Genomic DNA, 17,801 nt, shown 5'->3' on the forward strand with positions numbered 1-17,801 from the left:
CACACATATACGAGTATATACTTATATGGACACAAACACACACATTCACACATACAAGTAAACTGTTACAGGCAGCAATCGCAGGCTCTTGGCGGAAAATGTAAGCAGCAAACCAGAGAAAAATGAGTGTGAAAAGTTGAAGCCGCACACGCGTTCACAGTCGCGACAGACATTAGACTGACTGGGAGCTGAGCCGCGAGTTTGAGGCCCCAACGCAGCGTTGAACCGGCAATACATTTATACATACATGCAAACAAAAATCCATACATACATATATGTATGTATGTAGATACAGCAGCAGCAACAGCAGCAACAACGGCAAGAGCAAGAGTTACAGGCGGACTTTAAACGGCTTCGGCTTTCTGCTGAGCACACAAAATACTAAAAATAACAAGAACAGAAGCCGGCGCGGAATTGGCAAAATTTTTAAGTTGCGCGCCAAAAATATACAAACAAAAGAAACTGCAGGCCTTCTTAGCCCTAATGGGACTTACCGCATCCGCGCAAAGACCGAGCAGAGAGCAGTTCCAGCAAACATTAATTGCTTCCAACTGCAGCTGCCTTGAATCGCCCCGCGTCACTGAGAATGCATGCGAGTGGGTGTGTGTGTGTCTGTGTGTGTGTGTGTGTTTCTTCAACTGTCAAAACTGCATTGAATTATTTGAAAACAACAATACTCGAACATAACAATTAACAGTCAAAGTCAAAACTGAAGGAGCTGTGCGAAATGCGTGTGGGTGCCGCCAGTGCCACAAATTGTAGAAATGTGCGTCTCAATGCACTTGCAACGGCAAAAACTTGAACCTGGCATTCGCATTTAGACAGCACAAATCGAGGCGCAGGCACCCCGACATATGAAGTGTCAGCACTCCAATCTAATTCATGGCAAAAAAATATCGGTGTGATAAGCAAAAAAAAAAAAAAAAAAAAAACACAAGAGTATATAAAAAAGCAACTAACAGCCGCACGAGTCAATTCACACTGCTATATATGTACATATGTATGTATGTATGTACATACAAACATATATAAACGTACAATTGTGTCTGTTCTCATGTTGTATGTTTGTGTCGCTGTTTGATGCGTTTTAAATTGAAGTCAATAAATTTGAATAATTTGCATTTTATGCAAGCAACCAAAAAATGCAATACATTATCAAAGTAATGTCAATTTAATTATTAATATTGTTCAGTCTGTTTTCTTATGCTTGCAGTATACATATATGCAATATATAAATACTTATACATATGTGTATGGCAAACAAGTTTATTTTTATTAAATTGATTGAAGCAATAAAATCGCTTGACAGCTGACAAACCATTTGACACAGTCTACCCTTCTTATTTATTAATAAATTTGCCTTTGGTTTTTTATGCATTTCGTCTTATTTATACATACATACATATAATTAACTAAAATTTCTTAAAGCATTCAGTCGAATGAGCTGACCTACCAACTATGTATGTATACATATATATGTGTACTCGTATATGTACATGTAAGAGTGCTATTTAATTAGTATTCATACATATGTAGTTTAAAGTTCGCATTGCTGTCCTTGACACATATTGAAAGACGCTGAATCGTTGTATGTGTATTCCCTTCTTTATTGTCAAATGAATTTTTGAAATGGGATTATATGTATGTATGTATCTATATTGAATTCAACATTCTCTTCTTAATCTCATTAGCAAAAAAAGGCAATTCAAAAATCCTTCGCATGCTTGGTTTCCTATATCTAGTTGGACTCACATCCACCATTCACTCTGCAGGTACGTAGCAAAAAGAATACAAAGGCCTTTTCTATCCTATCGCTCTAACAAATCATGCACCCATCGGTGTCGCTTCTGAAAGCACATTTTACCTAACAGCTTAAACTGCGCGCCCCAATCAATTAACATTTTACGAAGCAGGAATTTATGCTGATGTTAAATAAAATATACCCTCAAAAATTAAGATAATCAGTGTCCAACGACAACCAGATTCGTAGGAGTTCTAAAGATTATTTTCGTTGAACATGAAATGGAAAATATCTTTTTTGCAAACGTTTTCCTAGCCAATAGCAATATTATATAATTTTATATACAGTTGAATTGTGGGCTATTCTTTATCATAAGCCATATCACAATGCCAAAGAATATAAACAGTAACAGATAAAACGCTACAAATGAATTTAAAAATGATTGTAATAGATAATAGTTTGAGTTCAATCAACTTATGAAGGATCGACTTTTTTCAGGAAAAAATAAAAGAATAGATGTTTGTATTCGTTAAACTATACTATCAAATGAACTTACAAAAAATGTTTATATTTCTTAAACAAATGTTGTATTGAGAGCATATGTATAACAGATAATTTAAATTATAATAGCATTGCCACTCCGATGATATTGCCATACGCATAGAATTTTAATAGGCACGAACGCTGCCATACATAGGAAAGAGAAACTGATGCTGGCGCTGCCACCTCTGCTTTTTTGCGTTCAGATTTTGAAATGCTCCAACCGTTTGGGTTCTTCCTCTTATACAGGTACAGTGGGAACAAATATATCAATAAATTTCTACATTACTTAGTTTTCACATTGAATGTGCCATACGAAAAAATTTACATAAATTAAATACAAATTACATATATCTTTCCCCATCCCAGCACATCAATGGATATTGGGTTGTCAAAATACAAAGGCAAATTTCTTGTGCATTAATCAATCACCTCCATATCCGAATAGTCCCAGGAGTGCGGATCAATCTCAAAACGCTTGAGCCGCTCATAAAGTTGTCCGAAGAAAAAGCCTTCCAACTCGTATGTCTTATAAGCACGAAAGAATCCTTCGTGTACGTTTTTGTTATTCCAAACCCAAATGCAGTGATTGGGAAAGTACTCAATATAATAAACTCTGCCCCTGGTATCCCAATCGCATGGCGCATGTAATGTGTGGAAGTCGAATGGCATTGTCGGCTCGGTTTCACGCTTACTCCGTGCAATATGCTTTAGCGATTTGACAGCAGGCTTGCGCGATTTGGGGTTTGGTGAGTTCGACTGTGGAGCGTCGCTAATGAGTACAGAAGTAGAATTGGTCTTGATGGCGGACTCAATCTGCGATCCGTTGGTGCCATTTTTAGGTCTTACGACATCCATTCCCTCCAAACCGGTATGCATGGCATCGTCGCATTGCAATTGAGACTGTTGTACATGATATTGGTTAGAATCAATAGCATACTATAAACATATATGTATATGTACATACCATCGCAAATACGATCGCTAAAGCTGTTAACATAGAATTTGGTAGCAAATACATGCTTGTACTAAAAATTTAATGAGGCAGCGGACCTACTTGTAGATGTGCGCTTCAATCAACCGAAAATAAACAATGGAATTTAACTGACATTTGAGCCGAAAGTAAAACCAAGACTTGCTTTATGGATGTATGGTTATTATTTTTATTATGTAGTACATACATAAATTTGGATACACTTGCAAAGCAACCCACATACATACACATGTATGTATGTAAGTACACACAAATGTTAATTTTAGATAGCACATTTATAAAACTGCTATTAAATGCAAACAGAGTTGTTAGCTGGGTCCTGGTTACGTTTAATATGCGAAGCTGCCCAAGCGTGCATTGCAGTTGGGGCAGTACTGGGTAGTGCGGTAGCAGCAGCTGCAACAGCAGGGCAGGCACACGCAAGGCCAGCAGCTGCAGAAATAAAATTCATTTGTAAGCGTTATCCGTTATTGAAGAATATCAAAATAAAAACCTACAGAAAGAGGCACAGAAGTGCAGCGGTACAATAGGTTTTGCCTGTTGCGTGATGCTCCACACGGACCTTTACGCGAGCATTGCAAGCAGGGCACTGCATGCCATTACCTGCGGCCCGGTCGACTACAGTGTTGTGAATCACGAGCACGCCCGGCTGTTGTTGTTGTGGCATAACATGCGGTGGCGGAGCAGTTGGTTCCAAGTGCGATCCGGGCTGAAGTTCCGCACTGTACGGCGGAGGCGAGAGTGGCAACTTCATATCCATTTAGCTTATCTCCGACTGCAGGAATGCCTCACGATCCAAAACGTTTTCAGATTAAATGCGACGTAAGCTCTTCCAGAAATAATATGCGGATGCCTATAAAAACTGTATATACTTATGTATGTATGTATGAATATGTATGTATAAGCACATGTGCGCGGCGATACTTTTATGCGTCAAAAAGACATACAAATTCGACTACAGAAACACGAATTCGAGGAAACCCCAATTTTCTCTTTTCTTTATAGATCTGCAAATTTTTTAAATTTGTTTTTGCACTTTTCCAATATAGAGACATGTATGTATATCTATGTATGTGCACTCAGATTTAATCTCAGCAGGACAAAACGTAGCTTACTTGCGAATTTCTTACTAGTTGCTAGTGCGATCGCTTGCTTTAAAGTACTGAGGCATGTTGGTGCGAGGCCGATAGCATGAACACCCATTACTCCGTTATGGGTAGTGTTGCCAGCTTATCTCGCTATTTTGTCGCCAGTTGTGCAAATTTTAAATGTCTATTGCGGGCAAATGTTTTTAAGAGTTCAAGTGCAAAAGAGCAAGTAAAAATTCTGCTAGCACGAAAAAGTCCATATATACATATATGTATGTACATATGTAAGTCTACAAAATGTTTGGCATAAAAATTAGGTCAATTGGTTATTTTATAGATGCCATCTGAAATAAAAGTATTTTAACATTAATTTCATTGCGTGAATTGGAGTTAGGTAATCAAATGCGTTTTATTAATTTAATTTTTGATGATTACAATAAATACACAAAAAAAATGGCTTCATGTCTGCCCAAAAAATATTTTTTAATCTATGTGGGCAACGCATTTAACAAATCATAGAGAAATGAGCATGACTGGTCATCATTTATGTATAATGATCTTTCTGACTAAAATGCTGTGATACGAAGGGGATTGCCCAGTTCCGTTACTCAGTGTTCTTTTTGTGTGACGTCCCAAATTACTCCGTGGCGTTGCCATAATGTGCACAATGTTACTTTTAGTGTTACCACATGTAATTTAACGCGCAAAGGCAGCTTTTTTCAAATTTCGAACATTGTTGACAAACCGTTTCAGAATATACATACATATATTTAGATAGAAAAGTGCTGTGCTCATTCCTGAAAACATTGATGTTATGTATATTGAAAATGAAAAACTTATAAGAATGTAACTCTCAATACTTCCAGCAGCCAATTGATTGATCAGTAATTTCATAATATTTTTTATATAAAAATATTATATTTCTGTATATGTATTGGGATATTTTTCGATTTGAAGACCAATCTTTGATTCACGGAAAAATTTTTAATTGCAAAAAATAAATGAATAAAAAGTTTACATGTTTTTGTCAAATTGTTTCAATTTTATATTACGTTGTTGTGTCGCTCTTATTTTTAAAGATTTATAATGTCATCAAATTTAAATTCATAGATATTATAATTACTTTTATTATTATTAATTTTTGTGGTTTTAGATACGTTTGAAATCAAGTGGAAAACCACCACCAGACTAGTTCTCGTATGTGCCAATGTATGAACTGCAGTTGGGACAGTAATGATTGGCGTTTTGGCAGGAATCCATGCAGTAGGGAAGACATACGCAGGGCCAACAGCTGTAAAATGAGAACCCGAAAAATAATTAGTTTTGACATTTGTATGTATGTATGTATACCATATCTAACATTGTAGAATAATAAACTTATGATTCAGTAAAGTGCAATCAGACATTTGTCACAAGCACGCTAAGCTATTTCTTGGTGCGGGGCGATGTTATCTTTTCACTGTAACCACTGTTTTCGTTTTCGAATACATACTTTTCCCAAAAGATTCCGACCAGCCGACTGCTCATTATTCGCTCTAAGCGGAATAAACTGAACTGCTCGGAATAATATCTGTGTAAAGGCATCGTCAACGCTTATCTAACTCAACTTCTGTTGAGATAACAGCGCTTTCAAGTACTGGCCATACATTCAGGCGTATGTATGTACATACATACAGGCGTATGTATGTACATACATACATATGTATAGTATATCGGTATAGTATAAGAGTATGTATGTATACTTGCTGTAAACATTTACCAGCTCCAGTAATAATTCTCTATATGCATACATATGTACATATATAAGAATATATTGCTTCATATTCGTTCTATGTATGTACATATGTATATATTGTAGCAGGCTCTTATATACGCATATAATATACATATGTATGTACACATATACATGTACATATGTACAATGTATATACAAGACAGGTGGGAATGTGGAGTGCGTTTCAATAAAATGAATAAATAAACTCTGCTTCTAAAAGTATGAACAGTAGCCATAGGTTTCCGCCAACTTTATCTTTTGTTGGCTGATTTTTGCGCTTTGCGGATGCAGGCTGCGGGGCCAGTTACGAACACTTGTCTGAATCATGCCGAATGTACATACGTACATATGTATATATATATGTATGTATATAGGTATGTCTGTTTACAGTGTGTATATAACTTACATGAAAAGGCACAAGATCAATGCCCAGCAGTGAGTGCGTCCCGAAGGAGTGCTCTTAACCGTGGTGACAACTTCGGCGTGGCAAGAGGGACATCGAATGCGCGTCGGACCACTTCCAATGGGCACCAGGTTGGAGGTCGTCGTTGTCTGTATGATGACGGTGGACTGCTGAGGTGGCTGTGGCATGGGCGGGTACAGCGGGGGCTGCGTTGGTCCCTGTGGCTGAAATGTCTGCGCAGGCGTATAGCCTGGCTGGAATTGTTCGCTGTACGGAGGTGGCTGCTTGTTGTCCATGTTAGTACAGTTTAAAGTTTATTTGTTCTTATTATTTTCGATGGAGTGACTGCGTTGTACCCAACCGCACTGTTCGGGATCTCTCGTTATACTAAAGTACGCTAACGAGCTGTGCTCTGATATTTGCGTGAGTTGCTGGTGCGGTAGCTCGAGTGCGGGTGCGGCCAATCGGTGGAATTGCTAATCTTATCAGTCTTTTATTATTGCCACGATTAGCAGGTAGTGTGTAGCAATGCAACCAACGGGACTTTTTGGCAATATTTATAGCCCAGCCTATCTGTTCTACGAATGTCTGAACAGCCATACGTATGTACATCACCAATAGGTATAAATATTTATATTTTATTGGGCGTTTGTTTTATATAAAATATCTAAGGGTTTCAGCGAACGGACTTGCAAAGTATTAGTGAACCACATTTTACGATATACCCTTACAAATAGACAGAAATAGGGATTAAATACTCATTACCCATACGCACGATTGTAGTTCTCTAATTAATGCACTGAATGTCGATTTTTAGCTTGTTTGAGGTTTCTTTGTTATTTTGCTCTGTTCTTATTTATAATATTTATTGTTTGATTTATTATTTGCATTTGAATTTTATTCTTTATTTGTTTAATAATAGTCTCGCGACCTCAGTTCGGTGAGCCTCTGCTCATAATTCCTATTATTGTTGACTTGTATTCTAGGCGTTAAGTTTTCAAATGTTTCATTTAGCGTATATGTATGTACGTATGTGACTACGCAATGTGACTTAATAGGTAATAAATAAGTACATATAAGTACTAGTATGTAGGATGAACCAGTCTATTTAGCTGTATAAATGAGTCACGCGTTGTTCGGGTTATCAGCTGCGACGATTTTGATGAATAAGCACTGGCATTGACGTAGGCGGCTTTAGTTCGTGGGGATGCTTCCCATGGGCAGTTCTGATAGCGATTACAAGCATTTACTAATTTGAATGTTTGTTCTATTATATATGAAAACTCTCTGCACATGACAACTCCCTGGCCATAACCTGTATTTAGCGGCTGAAACCCCACTCTGGAATTATATTTATACCCTGTACCCAAAGAGTGAAGGGGTACACTAGTTTTGTGCGAATGTATGTAACAGTCAGAAGGAGGCGTGGCAGACCCCACAAAGCATATATATTCTTGATCAGGATGACAAGGCCAGTTGCTATAGTCATGTCCGTCCGTCCGTTTGTCCATCCGTCTGTATGAACGCAAGGATCTCAGAAAGTATAAGAGCTAGAAGAACCAAACTTGGTATTCAGATTCTCCTAATACCGAGAAGCCCCGTATTTATTTCCATAACTTCCGTAATTTTTGGAATTTTGTACTAAAATTTGTCAGATACCTCCAGTTAGTGATTATGAGTCCGTATCATCATAAAAGGTCAATTCTGAAGAAATTTGTAGCAATGAATAAAATCGCCGCCTATGCTCTGCTTGCAGCTCTGCCCGCAACGCTACCCGCAGTTGTTGTTGTTGCTGCTTTGGTTCAACTTTGTGCTGCATACATACACGCATATAAACACGCAGGGACACGATTCTGATGTAAATTTGTTCTATTGAAATTGTACATAAAGGCGTATGTATGTATGCATGCGTTGAATATTTTATATTTAATTTAATTAATTAATAAAATTAATAATTTTTTAAATATTTGTTTTTTTTTTAATTTTCCTTTTTAGTGGAAAGTACAGGGTATTTTACTGTCGGGCTTGCTCGATTGTAGCGTTCTGTCCTGTTTTTGTCTATATTTTACAATGCAAACTGATTCATTATGCATTAGTTAAAGAAGAACTGGTACGAAAAAAACTGAAAACTATTAAGTCGAGAGCGGGCTGAATTCAAGTCTAATTGGCCTAGATATATCCGTTCTATTTTTACAGCTGTTTTCATGAATTGTCAAGATTGTGATGAACAGGTCCCATTTGAATTCTCACTACAAAATGAGTATGGAAGCCCTCGCTGATAAGAAAAGTGCATGCTCTGTCATTCAATTAGCTTTGCCTGCCACTTGTTCATGCCGCCAATCAAAAGCTTCCGAGGCAGCTTTCGCTTTCAAGTGGGACCGTTAAACTTGATGTTAGCAGTGGAGCCATGAAAATATTGTAGGCAAATAAAAGTAGACAAAGCCATAATACATACGTATGTATGTACAACAACAAAACAGAGAACAACTGGTTTTCAAATACCGAACCACTTGACAAGCACTTTGCCATTGTTTTTAATAAATTGTAAGCATAAATAACCCACATTTTTGGATAAATAAGAAACATTACGGCACTTGCCCGTCCGCAGTCAATAGGCAACGCTTTAGACATGAGTCGAAAATTGACATTCAGCAGCAATGAAACAATTGACTGCTTCTCCGACATGGTCGAAATCAACTTGAATGGAAGCTGTGGGTTGACGACGAACCCGCAACCGTCGGTCCCTATTATGGATGGTCTGCTAAAGCCTCCACCAGCGTTGCATCGTGGCTATCCATATGGCTATAGCGACGTTGAGGATGCCACACAGACCAATTCAGATTTATACTTTTGCAAGAAATCGAATTCCACCGGCCAACTGGCTGAGAAGGTGGCCGGCAAGCAATCCCAGCCTGCCACAAACATCAGCTGCCTTCGTCAAATGTACTGTCCCGAGTGCCACGAACGGCTTCACGAGCAGGGCGTTCGACTGGAACGCCTGCTGGCGCTTTGGTAAGTGAACAAAAGTTGTTCAATTAATTATCAATAAAATTGTTGTAATCAGCAGACTAATGATAATAAATATTATTGCTTGGCAATTGCAGCTGCTTCTCCCTACTGCCCATTTACCCTTGCTGCGTGAAGCGCAACAGCGACGACTGCAAAGTAATTTGCGGCAAGTGCGGCTACTTGCTGGGTGCCTGGAAACGGCAATGAACTTATTTTGTTTGGTTTATTTTATAATTTGTTTATGTTATTGGCTTAGTTTTAAGCATCGTTAACCTTGAACATGTTGAAGACGATCGTTTATTTTTATGGAAGATCAATGGCATACAGAATAGTCGAAATAGTCGAAATAGTCAAAGAGAGACACATTAGACTTTCTCTTTAAACACCTATGGGTGTGCTCTTAATCCAAACTCGTTTGCCAAAATGTTTGCCAAAATCTGTCACTGTTTTAGTCGGCAGATAAAGGCGCAGCCGGCAACAGAACAAATTTTTCGGACCGACAATGTCAAGTGATGCACAGCTAATGGAGGTGCAGTTGAATGCGTCCAAGGCGGGAGCTGAGTTGGCGAGCGGAGACTTCGAATACGACAATGACTCGGCCACCACGGCCACGTTGGAGGAGCGTTTGGCCAGTGAGAAGCCACAATTGCGTTTCTTCAGCGTCGGCCCCTCCACCTACCGAGTTAACTGTCCGCTCTGCCGAAGTGTTGCCCGCACGGAAACGGTCCAGATGGCCGGTGCCTTGGGTCAGCTCAGTTGTCTGCTATCTGTACTATCCTGGTGAGTAGTGGAGGTGCCAAGAGGTCGCTAATGAGACTTATAGGTTCATCTCCGTTTCAGTTGCTTTCCCATTTTTGCGCTGACCTGCGTCTACAGTCTCCTGCAGAGTCGGCTGAAGAGCAAGCGGGTCTTCTGTAGCTCCTGCGGTGGACACTTGGGCTATCACTGGCGCCCGAGCTAGCCATATGGACAGAGCTTGGGAGGCCAGAAGTGGAAACAGTGCCTCTTAGTGAATTTTAGTTTCAGCAACAATAATTTATTGAAATTCAGCAAGTGCTCTAAAAATAAATGAAACGATTTGCAAAGAAACCGTCGCCGCCCACGGCAGCTGCTGTTAGATTTTCAATAATTTTCTATCCATCTGGTTGTGGCTGTTTTAGCTGCTATTTTGTGTTACTCTGTAGATGCTGATTCCAAAATACAAGTATATAGCTACTTGAGCGTATTTTTGCACACCCAGGCAAGCGACGACAAATTCTCGACATTCGTGCACATTTTTCTTTCCGTGCTGTCCATTTCAGTCGCTCTCGGCTTGTCGCATTGGCCGAGTCCCAGGTGCTCAAAAAAAGAAAATTATGGCCAGCACCGAAAGCCTGGACGGCAGCGCCTGCGAAGATGGCGTCGAGGTCTCGGCCGTGCCACAGAATGTGGGCCATCTGGGCGAGGTACCCATTCAGTTCGTCTGCCCCGCCTGTCATCAGCTGAATGAGAGTCGTGTGGAAAGTGAGGCGGTAACAATACTACAGAAAATTGTCTGCTCTCTGAACGTTCTATTTTGCTGGTAAGTGTCCGATTAGTGCTCCATTGCAGTCCTCCATATCTGTCATTACAGCAATCCCATACGTTGGAATGGCCGCCACGATATCAATCATTATTGCAGCAAGTGTGGCTGCTTTATTGGTCGCCACATATCGCTCAGTTGGTACAAGCGATCGCTTTTCCGCATGCAGCGCTCCGAGGTGGAGGACAACGGACGCTGGCTGTGCTTCCGGAAGGTAGAGAAGGAGCAGCTGGATGCCAAGAAACTGAGCAAACAGCGACAGGCGCTGGAGAAGGCTTAAATAGATATTTGCGTGCTCCAAAATGAAAAGTTTCACCATCAACGCCAAATAAATAAACAATGGGGAAAACATTCTTCAGTTTTTGGTTTTGTTTTTGTTTGTGTTCTGTTTTGTGGACATGAGGCATGCGTCCAGTCTATGATGTCATCGCCGCGCGTCTTCCAAATGTAGCCTAAAAATACACACACACACACACACACAATATCTCGACAAAACATAGTACTATTGACGAGTACCTACGCCCGAGTGGACCGCTCGCTCTTATTTTCAGTTCAGTTTCATTTCATGCTCTTAGCGCACGTTCTTTTGTTGTTGTTGTTGTTATTGTTTGATGTGCTGCGAAGCGTTAAGCGGCGCCAACAAGCAGCGGCAAGTGTGTGGCGCGCAGTTACAATGGAGACGCACAGCCAAACACAGACGCTTCAGATAAAACTACTGCCGGCCAAAACGGCCGAGGAACGGGCGCGCAATATCATAGCCAATGTGGTGGTGGAGGGCCAGCAGGCGGCGCTGGTACCCTATATTGATGAGCAATTCAATGGGATCGAGAAAATCACATTGCTGACCTCGACGTCATCAGCCGTGGCGCCACCGCCCAAGGAACAGCCACGTCTACGCTACTATGCCGTTGGCCCTTCCACCTACAAGGTGCTCTGTCCTCTCTGCAAGAAGCAGAGCAATGCAGCAGTGATGCGTGCCGCAGGCTGCAAGGACGCCAGCTGCTGTCTTAGTTTGCTGTCCTGGTGAGTTGGTTGCCGACCTCCACACCCCATAGACTAGTCTCATTTTTCATCGGCATTCTTTGTTTCCTTAGCATTTTTCCGCTCTTCTGGATCTGCTGTATTTGTACGTGGTGCGGCTGTAATCGTGAGTGGACCACAAAGGGCGTCTATTGCAGTCGCTGTGGCGGCAAGCTGGGCATGCAGCGCAAGGCCAAATAATTGGGCGTGCATTCCAATCACCGAAATGAAAATTAAATGAAGCCAAACATATTTGTTAAAATTCTATTACGTATTCTATTGCTTCTGCCTAACTCAATTAAATACGCACATTAACGCCTGACCCCCAATACCTACGTCTCCATATCGTCTCTCACTCTCTACATTTCTGGTCCAACACTTCTCAAACTCTTCTGGCGTGCTCTTCTGAACAGTTTTGAAAATGATGTTTCCGAACTCGCGCGCTCTCTCTCATAGATATGACGAACAGGTTGCCCCACTCTATGGGATACACATCATATTCAGTATGTGAACACGTCTCGAAAATCGCGGTGGCGGGCAGTTCAGTTCAGCAGCAAAGCATTATTACGCCCGATTTATATTGCCATGACTACGACACTGAGCGAGCTGGAGCAGGCAGCTCAGGCAGCAGCCGCTAAGGCATTGGCCGATAAAAAGGAGCGTGAAATATACAATAATTTTGCCACACCCCTGGCTGGCACGTTCCTCAACTTGCCACACGAATCGGTGGAGTTAAAGTGCCCAGCATGTGGCGTACGGGATCAATCGGTGGTCCAGAACGATCTCAAATGGTGGGCCACCGAAATCAATCGCATCGTGGGCTGTTTATTTGTGTAAGTAATGCATAAGCATATCACAGCATTTCAATAGAATTTTCATTAAGAAAATTTCAATTTAAATCGAAACTGAATAAATAATTTCCTTATTATGTTAAGTACCCAAGAGGCTATTTGATTGCAACGCTCTTGATGTTGAATTATTAAAATATACAAGTAAACATGTTGGGTCAACTTTCTTTTATGTTAATTTTTGACAAATTGATTTACATTTTTCAGCACCTTTTGCTGCTGCTGCTGTTTCAACTACTATGTCCCCTGCAAACAAACGGATCGAAGCCATTATTGTGGCAACTGTGGCTGCTACTTTGGGCGGGCCATGAAACGTCCACCACTTAAGCTGAAGGCGAACAAATAAGTGGAGAACGACCAGTCAGTCATACTTGTATAAACATACATACTCGTACATATGTATACTTGTATGTATTTTTATTTTGAAATACTTTTGTATATAATTCTTAGGAGCTTCCCACCCACTGCAATAAACCAAAGCTAAATACCAGGGCGCTTGCTCGCAGCCATCGAAAATGTGTTCACTCTCTCTCGCTCTCCATCTCCATCTCCGTCTCTCTCCAGCAGCAGTGGTGGCCCGCAATATTTCTGCTCAGTCTTTGCTCGGATGCGGCCACAGCAACACATTCGAAGCGCGTCGCTTTCTGCTCTCATTTGAACTATCCACTCCACCTGACCCCACCCCCTGGTGGTCATTACTATATAGTCGTCGTCATCAGCAACATGGCTCAGGATCCCAGCCCCATTCGGCCACCGCCCGTTTACTTTGCCGTCGGACCCAAGTCCCATGAGATCACTTGCCCCTACTGCAAGGTTGTGGGAAAGACCCGCCTGGTTCGCTCCCTCCTGCGCTGCTGTACAAAGCGTCATCATTGCAGTTCCTGTGGCGAGTATTTGGGCACCTATCGTCGACCTCAGCTCTGACAATTTCACGCCTACGATTTCGTTCATGTATACATATACTCATATATAGTATTGAATAAGCAATAAAGCGTTTGTTTATGTGTAATAATGATGCGAGTTTATTAAGTAGGGCATGAAGCTGGGCCAATTAGTTACGAATGACATCAACTCCGGGGTCGTTTAGATCGTCTGCCCATTGCCCGCTCGAATCGAATTAATGCCCACATACTTACTTCAGAATTCCATGAAATTTAAGAGCACAACTTTTCCAACTAAAGAGCGCACACAAATCTCGCTCTCATTGTGATCTCCAAAACAACGTGAAGATCTAGTTTTCGGTTGGGCGAGGTGTTTAGTATTTGTGTGGTCAGCATTGTGCGAGCACTTCGAACGGCAACAATTATACATATTCAGATCAGTATGGCCGTAGATGAACCCCAAGTTGTGGCCATCAAAATCAAAACAGAGCCCATCGTCAAGCCCATCCAGTTGGTTGACATTGGATTCCTGCAGCGAGAGTCCACCTATGTGAATTGTCCTGCCTGTGAGCGCGCAGGATCGAGTGTTGTTCAACTGGAGGCTGTCACTTGTCTACAAAGACTGCTGGGCCTTACAAAGCTCTTGTGAGTAGTGAGCATATCACACAATCGACTTTACTTTATAAAGAGCACACTTTTATTTTCATCTAATTGGAGTTATCGGTATTAGTTTTTTTTAAACAAATTTTCATTTATTTTTGTTGATGTATGAAAAACTAAACTTCTATACTCGTACATCGTTATAATGCTCGCTATGCATTGAGCTATGGGATTCCCCATAACCAAATCCTATTTTTTGTAAATCTGGCTAGCGGCTAAGATTCTTGGATTCAACTACATTATATTTTTCAAAATTTGGGAATTGATTAATGGTCGAGATAATAGGTAGATATTTGACATTTTATCACATATTACTAATCTTTCAATTCTGAATTCTGCATCGCTGTTAGTGGCAACGAAATTAATTCTATATATCCTATGTTTTTTTTTGTTGGAGATTCAAAAGTTTAATCTTGGTCGAGTTAGAAAAGTATGTTCAAATAATTTCGCTAAGAGATCATAAGTATAGTAAAGCTGTTACTAATGTTGTCATTTAAAACGAGGACTATTTACTGATTGTGTGTTCCATTTTTCTGCAATTCAGCAAGACTTGGCGTGGACGTACTGACATAAATCACTACTGCAGCAACTGTGGCTGCTATATAGGCCGATTTGTGCCTGTGGGCTGCAGCGAGCGATGCATTTCGCGTTCTGCCAAACGCATGGCCGCCGTGGATGACATGACGCTGAAGACGAAGCCGAGGGATTGTGCGCAAACCGTGCAGAAGTCCCGCGAACGCGTGTTGGCCAAACGTGCGCAGGAGCGGGCCGAGAAGCAGGCTAAGAGGGAACAACAACAAACTACAGTCGTGACTGTCGAACTGGCGCCCCAAGCAAAAGCTTAGCGAGCTTAACGTTGGTGCATGCCACGACTAAAAGAAATCTGCCACAAATAAGCTTTTCACCACCAAGCTTTGGCAATAATCAGCTAGAGCCGGGTATACATATATTAACAATAAATTTCATACACTACTAGTTACTGCTTATAGTAAGAGAGAGAGACAAACTCTATTGGTTCTTCTTGGGCCGGTTTTTGCAATCGCCATTGCATGGAGTATCGCAGGGCACGAACTCTCGATTCGGCTTGATGCAGTTGTTCTCCCGATCGTACAGACCCAAAAAGGTCTTGCAGTTGGCACAGTGCAAGTACTCCTTGTTCTCGGGCGAAATGAGGCAGGGTAGAAAGCAGAAGGGCCAGCAACTGGCTACACAAGAGGCACAGCAGCTGCTGCTCGAGTACACCTCCGTGTTGGTCTTGATCATGGGTCGGCGATTGCAGCCGCAGCTGGGACAGTAAATGCAGCCATCGGTGGGTGTCCATTTTTCGATGGAGGCCCGATAATACTTGCGCCTGTTATTATCCTTGGACGCACTCAACTTGGGTTTGGGCTCTTTGCAGCTGCTGCTGGTTTGCGTCGGCGCAGCACAGGCCTTTATGGGATCAGTCGCTGGTGCTGCCCCACCCTGATAGTTCCTGGCTATGTCTACAATGGACCTGAGCCGTAGAAGGATTTTGCAATGCTATCTCAATCGAGGGGCGCTACTTACACTTTTCGGCCTCATCTGCGAGCTCAGACTCGGACATGCCGGTCATTTTGCTTATCTGGGAAAGACGCTCCTCGCTCACGCCATGCTGGGCGGCTAGCTTGTGCAAATTCTTTAGCTTCTCATTCGCACTCTGAATAATTTCCGGGTGATCTGCCTGAATATGATCGACCAGACTGCTCGTATCGTAGCGCGAGCATTTGATAATCTTCAGACACTTAAGACAACGCACATATTGTTCTGGACAGCTCTCGGCCATTTTCTCAATTGAACGCTTAATTTAATGTGTGTATTTTTGATTCGAATGTCTGTTTATGTGTGTGAATATTTTGTGAATATTGTGTATTTAGCTTGTATCCCTTGCTTAGCCGAAACGAACTGTTTACGATTGGCACAAATAACTCTGTGTGCTGGGTTGACATTTTCTTATTAACGTTTATGCTTGTATGTATGGATATAGCATCCATGCTATATAATCCTATATTATTCTTAGCAGCCATAATTCTTAACAGCAAAATTTTTATTGTCTGTCATTTGAGGTTCATAGCAGCGTTCACTTGCAAGGCCAAACAAAAGAAAACTATATGGGTGTGGGTGAGGGTACGATTCAAAGTTGTGGCTGGGGTTCATTTTTCAGCATTTCGTCAAAATTGATTTTTTACTGCATTTACAGCATGATGTTGCCATTTGGGTCGCGGTCCTGGTCTCGCTACACTCTTTGTCGCAAACATTTCCCATTACAATTGTGTGTGCGTGCCTCAGAGTGCCATCACTCATACGCACCGTTGTGCGCGCTCCTGTCTAAAAAGTCGACGCGCGTCTGTTTTATTTTATTTTTTTCTTTTACACAGTTTCGGCATGCGTTTGAATTTATTTCATTTTGTTGATGTTGTTGCTGTTGTTGTTGTCTACACACTTGAAGATGTTATTAGCGCGTCTGGCGTCTCGGATGGGGAAGAACTTTGTCTGTGCCTGCCTGTTGCCTGCTGCCTACTGCCTACTGCCTGCGTCATTGCCATCGAATTATGGATACATTCTGTTTAGAATGTTTTAAAAGTGATTTGCATTTTTACGCCATGTATTATTATACATATTATTAATATTACACAATATATTTCATACAGTTCTTCGTTTTCGTAAATAAATACATTTAAATTTGTATTCTAAACACGTGTTTCTATATCTCCTTTATAACTACTACTTACGAGTACATATACAGTTAACATATATAAAAATACAGTTTTCAACTTTTGTTGCATTTTCAATTTGTGTTAGCTTTGGAAGCTTCACACCTAAAATTGTATTTACCCGAAGTTTTCATTTCTCTTCTTGCCGTCACAAAAATGTTAACATTTCTTATATAGTTTGGTTTTTTTTCTTGCAGTAAGTAAGAAATATATAGTCGTAGACTATTACTTTATTTTATACCCTGTACCCATATGGGAGAAACTCTGATGATGAAACTGATGAAAAGCTTTCCTTAAGTTACGAAATAATAGGCTTAAGGAAATGAAGTCCTTAGTTAATTCTAGAATTTTAAAGAATATGCTTGCGTGTATGTTATCCAGTTATGGGCACAGGGTATTAAAATCATTCCAATGCTTCTCTCTGTTATGTAAAATAGAGTAAAAAAGCAGAAGTGGTGCAGCATAGTGTAACCTAAAAGCAAATATTTGTTTTACTCTCATCCCTCTATATAGTTCAGCAATGTCGTTTGGTGGTTGTGCATTTGGTTAA

General features: G+C 40.9%; 11 protein-coding genes across 12 annotated transcripts; 7 read left to right on the plus strand and 4 right to left on the minus strand.

Moving 5' to 3' along the window:
• Positions 1–2,288: 2,288 nt before the first annotated feature.
• On the minus strand, positions 2,289–3,359 carry LOC115634355. Its single transcript, XM_030532015.1, has 2 exons — positions 3,249–3,359; positions 2,289–3,184 (listed from the first exon to the last, which is right to left on the minus strand). The coding sequence occupies exons 1-2, from the start codon at positions 3,300–3,302 to the stop codon at positions 2,702–2,704; spliced, it is 537 nt and encodes a 178-aa protein (XP_030387875.1). The 5' UTR covers positions 3,303–3,359; the 3' UTR covers positions 2,289–2,701.
• Positions 3,360–3,420: 61 nt separating this feature from the next.
• On the minus strand, positions 3,421–4,407 carry LOC115634357 (lipopolysaccharide-induced tumor necrosis factor-alpha factor). 2 transcript variants are annotated; one of them, XM_030532018.1, is made up of 3 exons: positions 4,391–4,407; positions 3,773–4,137; positions 3,421–3,707 (listed from the first exon to the last, which is right to left on the minus strand). In XM_030532018.1, the coding sequence occupies exons 2-3, from the start codon at positions 4,033–4,035 to the stop codon at positions 3,605–3,607; spliced, it is 366 nt and encodes a 121-aa protein (XP_030387878.1). In that variant the 5' UTR covers positions 4,036–4,137; positions 4,391–4,407; the 3' UTR covers positions 3,421–3,604. The 2 variants fall into 2 exon arrangements, with proteins under 2 accessions (XP_030387878.1, XP_030387877.1); XM_030532017.1 differs by lacking the exon at positions 4,391–4,407 and having other exon boundaries at positions 3,773–4,277.
• A 1,053-nt stretch (positions 4,408–5,460) lies between these two features.
• On the minus strand, positions 5,461–6,908 carry LOC115634356 (lipopolysaccharide-induced tumor necrosis factor-alpha factor homolog). The gene is made up of 2 exons (XM_030532016.1): positions 6,544–6,908; positions 5,461–5,654 (listed from the first exon to the last, which is right to left on the minus strand). Exons 1-2 carry the CDS (start codon positions 6,834–6,836, stop codon positions 5,552–5,554), a joined length of 396 nt encoding a protein of 131 aa, XP_030387876.1. The 5' UTR covers positions 6,837–6,908; the 3' UTR covers positions 5,461–5,551.
• Positions 6,909–9,169: 2,261 nt separating this feature from the next.
• On the plus strand, positions 9,170–9,963 carry LOC115634510. Its single transcript, XM_030532277.1, has 2 exons — positions 9,170–9,552; positions 9,645–9,963. The coding sequence occupies exons 1-2, from the start codon at positions 9,170–9,172 to the stop codon at positions 9,754–9,756; spliced, it is 495 nt and encodes a 164-aa protein (XP_030388137.1). The 3' UTR covers positions 9,757–9,963.
• Positions 9,964–10,026: 63 nt separating this feature from the next.
• On the plus strand, positions 10,027–10,594 carry LOC115634345. Its single transcript, XM_030532000.1, has 2 exons — positions 10,027–10,329; positions 10,390–10,594. Exons 1-2 carry the CDS (start codon positions 10,052–10,054, stop codon positions 10,508–10,510), a joined length of 399 nt encoding a protein of 132 aa, XP_030387860.1. The 5' UTR covers positions 10,027–10,051; the 3' UTR covers positions 10,511–10,594.
• A 302-nt stretch (positions 10,595–10,896) lies between these two features.
• Positions 10,897–11,461, plus strand: LOC115634291. The gene is made up of 2 exons (XM_030531943.1): positions 10,897–11,110; positions 11,162–11,461. Exons 1-2 carry the CDS (start codon positions 10,905–10,907, stop codon positions 11,388–11,390), a joined length of 435 nt encoding a protein of 144 aa, XP_030387803.1. The 5' UTR covers positions 10,897–10,904; the 3' UTR covers positions 11,391–11,461.
• Positions 11,462–11,783: 322 nt separating this feature from the next.
• On the plus strand, positions 11,784–12,459 carry LOC115634821. The gene is made up of 2 exons (XM_030532739.1): positions 11,784–12,133; positions 12,205–12,459. Exons 1-2 carry the CDS (start codon positions 11,784–11,786, stop codon positions 12,329–12,331), a joined length of 477 nt encoding a protein of 158 aa, XP_030388599.1. The 3' UTR covers positions 12,332–12,459.
• Positions 12,460–12,590: 131 nt separating this feature from the next.
• Positions 12,591–13,494, plus strand: LOC115633913. Its single transcript, XM_030531422.1, has 2 exons — positions 12,591–12,963; positions 13,186–13,494. Exons 1-2 carry the CDS (start codon positions 12,716–12,718, stop codon positions 13,322–13,324), a joined length of 387 nt encoding a protein of 128 aa, XP_030387282.1. The 5' UTR covers positions 12,591–12,715; the 3' UTR covers positions 13,325–13,494.
• A 98-nt stretch (positions 13,495–13,592) lies between these two features.
• Positions 13,593–13,987, plus strand: LOC115633914. Its single transcript, XM_030531423.1, has one exon. The coding sequence runs from the start codon at positions 13,702–13,704 to the stop codon at positions 13,900–13,902; it is 201 nt and encodes a 66-aa protein (XP_030387283.1). The 5' UTR covers positions 13,593–13,701; the 3' UTR covers positions 13,903–13,987.
• Positions 13,988–14,275: 288 nt separating this feature from the next.
• On the plus strand, positions 14,276–15,483 carry LOC115634003. The gene is made up of 2 exons (XM_030531527.1): positions 14,276–14,504; positions 15,064–15,483. Exons 1-2 carry the CDS (start codon positions 14,302–14,304, stop codon positions 15,362–15,364), a joined length of 504 nt encoding a protein of 167 aa, XP_030387387.1. The 5' UTR covers positions 14,276–14,301; the 3' UTR covers positions 15,365–15,483.
• Positions 15,413–16,446, minus strand: LOC115634001. The gene is made up of 2 exons (XM_030531526.1): positions 16,068–16,446; positions 15,413–16,003 (listed from the first exon to the last, which is right to left on the minus strand). The coding sequence occupies exons 1-2, from the start codon at positions 16,321–16,323 to the stop codon at positions 15,528–15,530; spliced, it is 732 nt and encodes a 243-aa protein (XP_030387386.1). The 5' UTR covers positions 16,324–16,446; the 3' UTR covers positions 15,413–15,527.
• Between the last annotated feature and the right edge of the window lie 1,355 nt (positions 16,447–17,801).

Source organism: Scaptodrosophila lebanonensis, unplaced genomic scaffold (assembly GCF_003285725.1).
Source record: "Scaptodrosophila lebanonensis strain 11010-0011.00,11010-0021.00 unplaced genomic scaffold, SlebRS2 tig00000001-arrow-pilon, whole genome shotgun sequence".
NCBI lineage: Eukaryota > Metazoa > Arthropoda > Insecta > Diptera > Drosophilidae > Scaptodrosophila > Scaptodrosophila lebanonensis.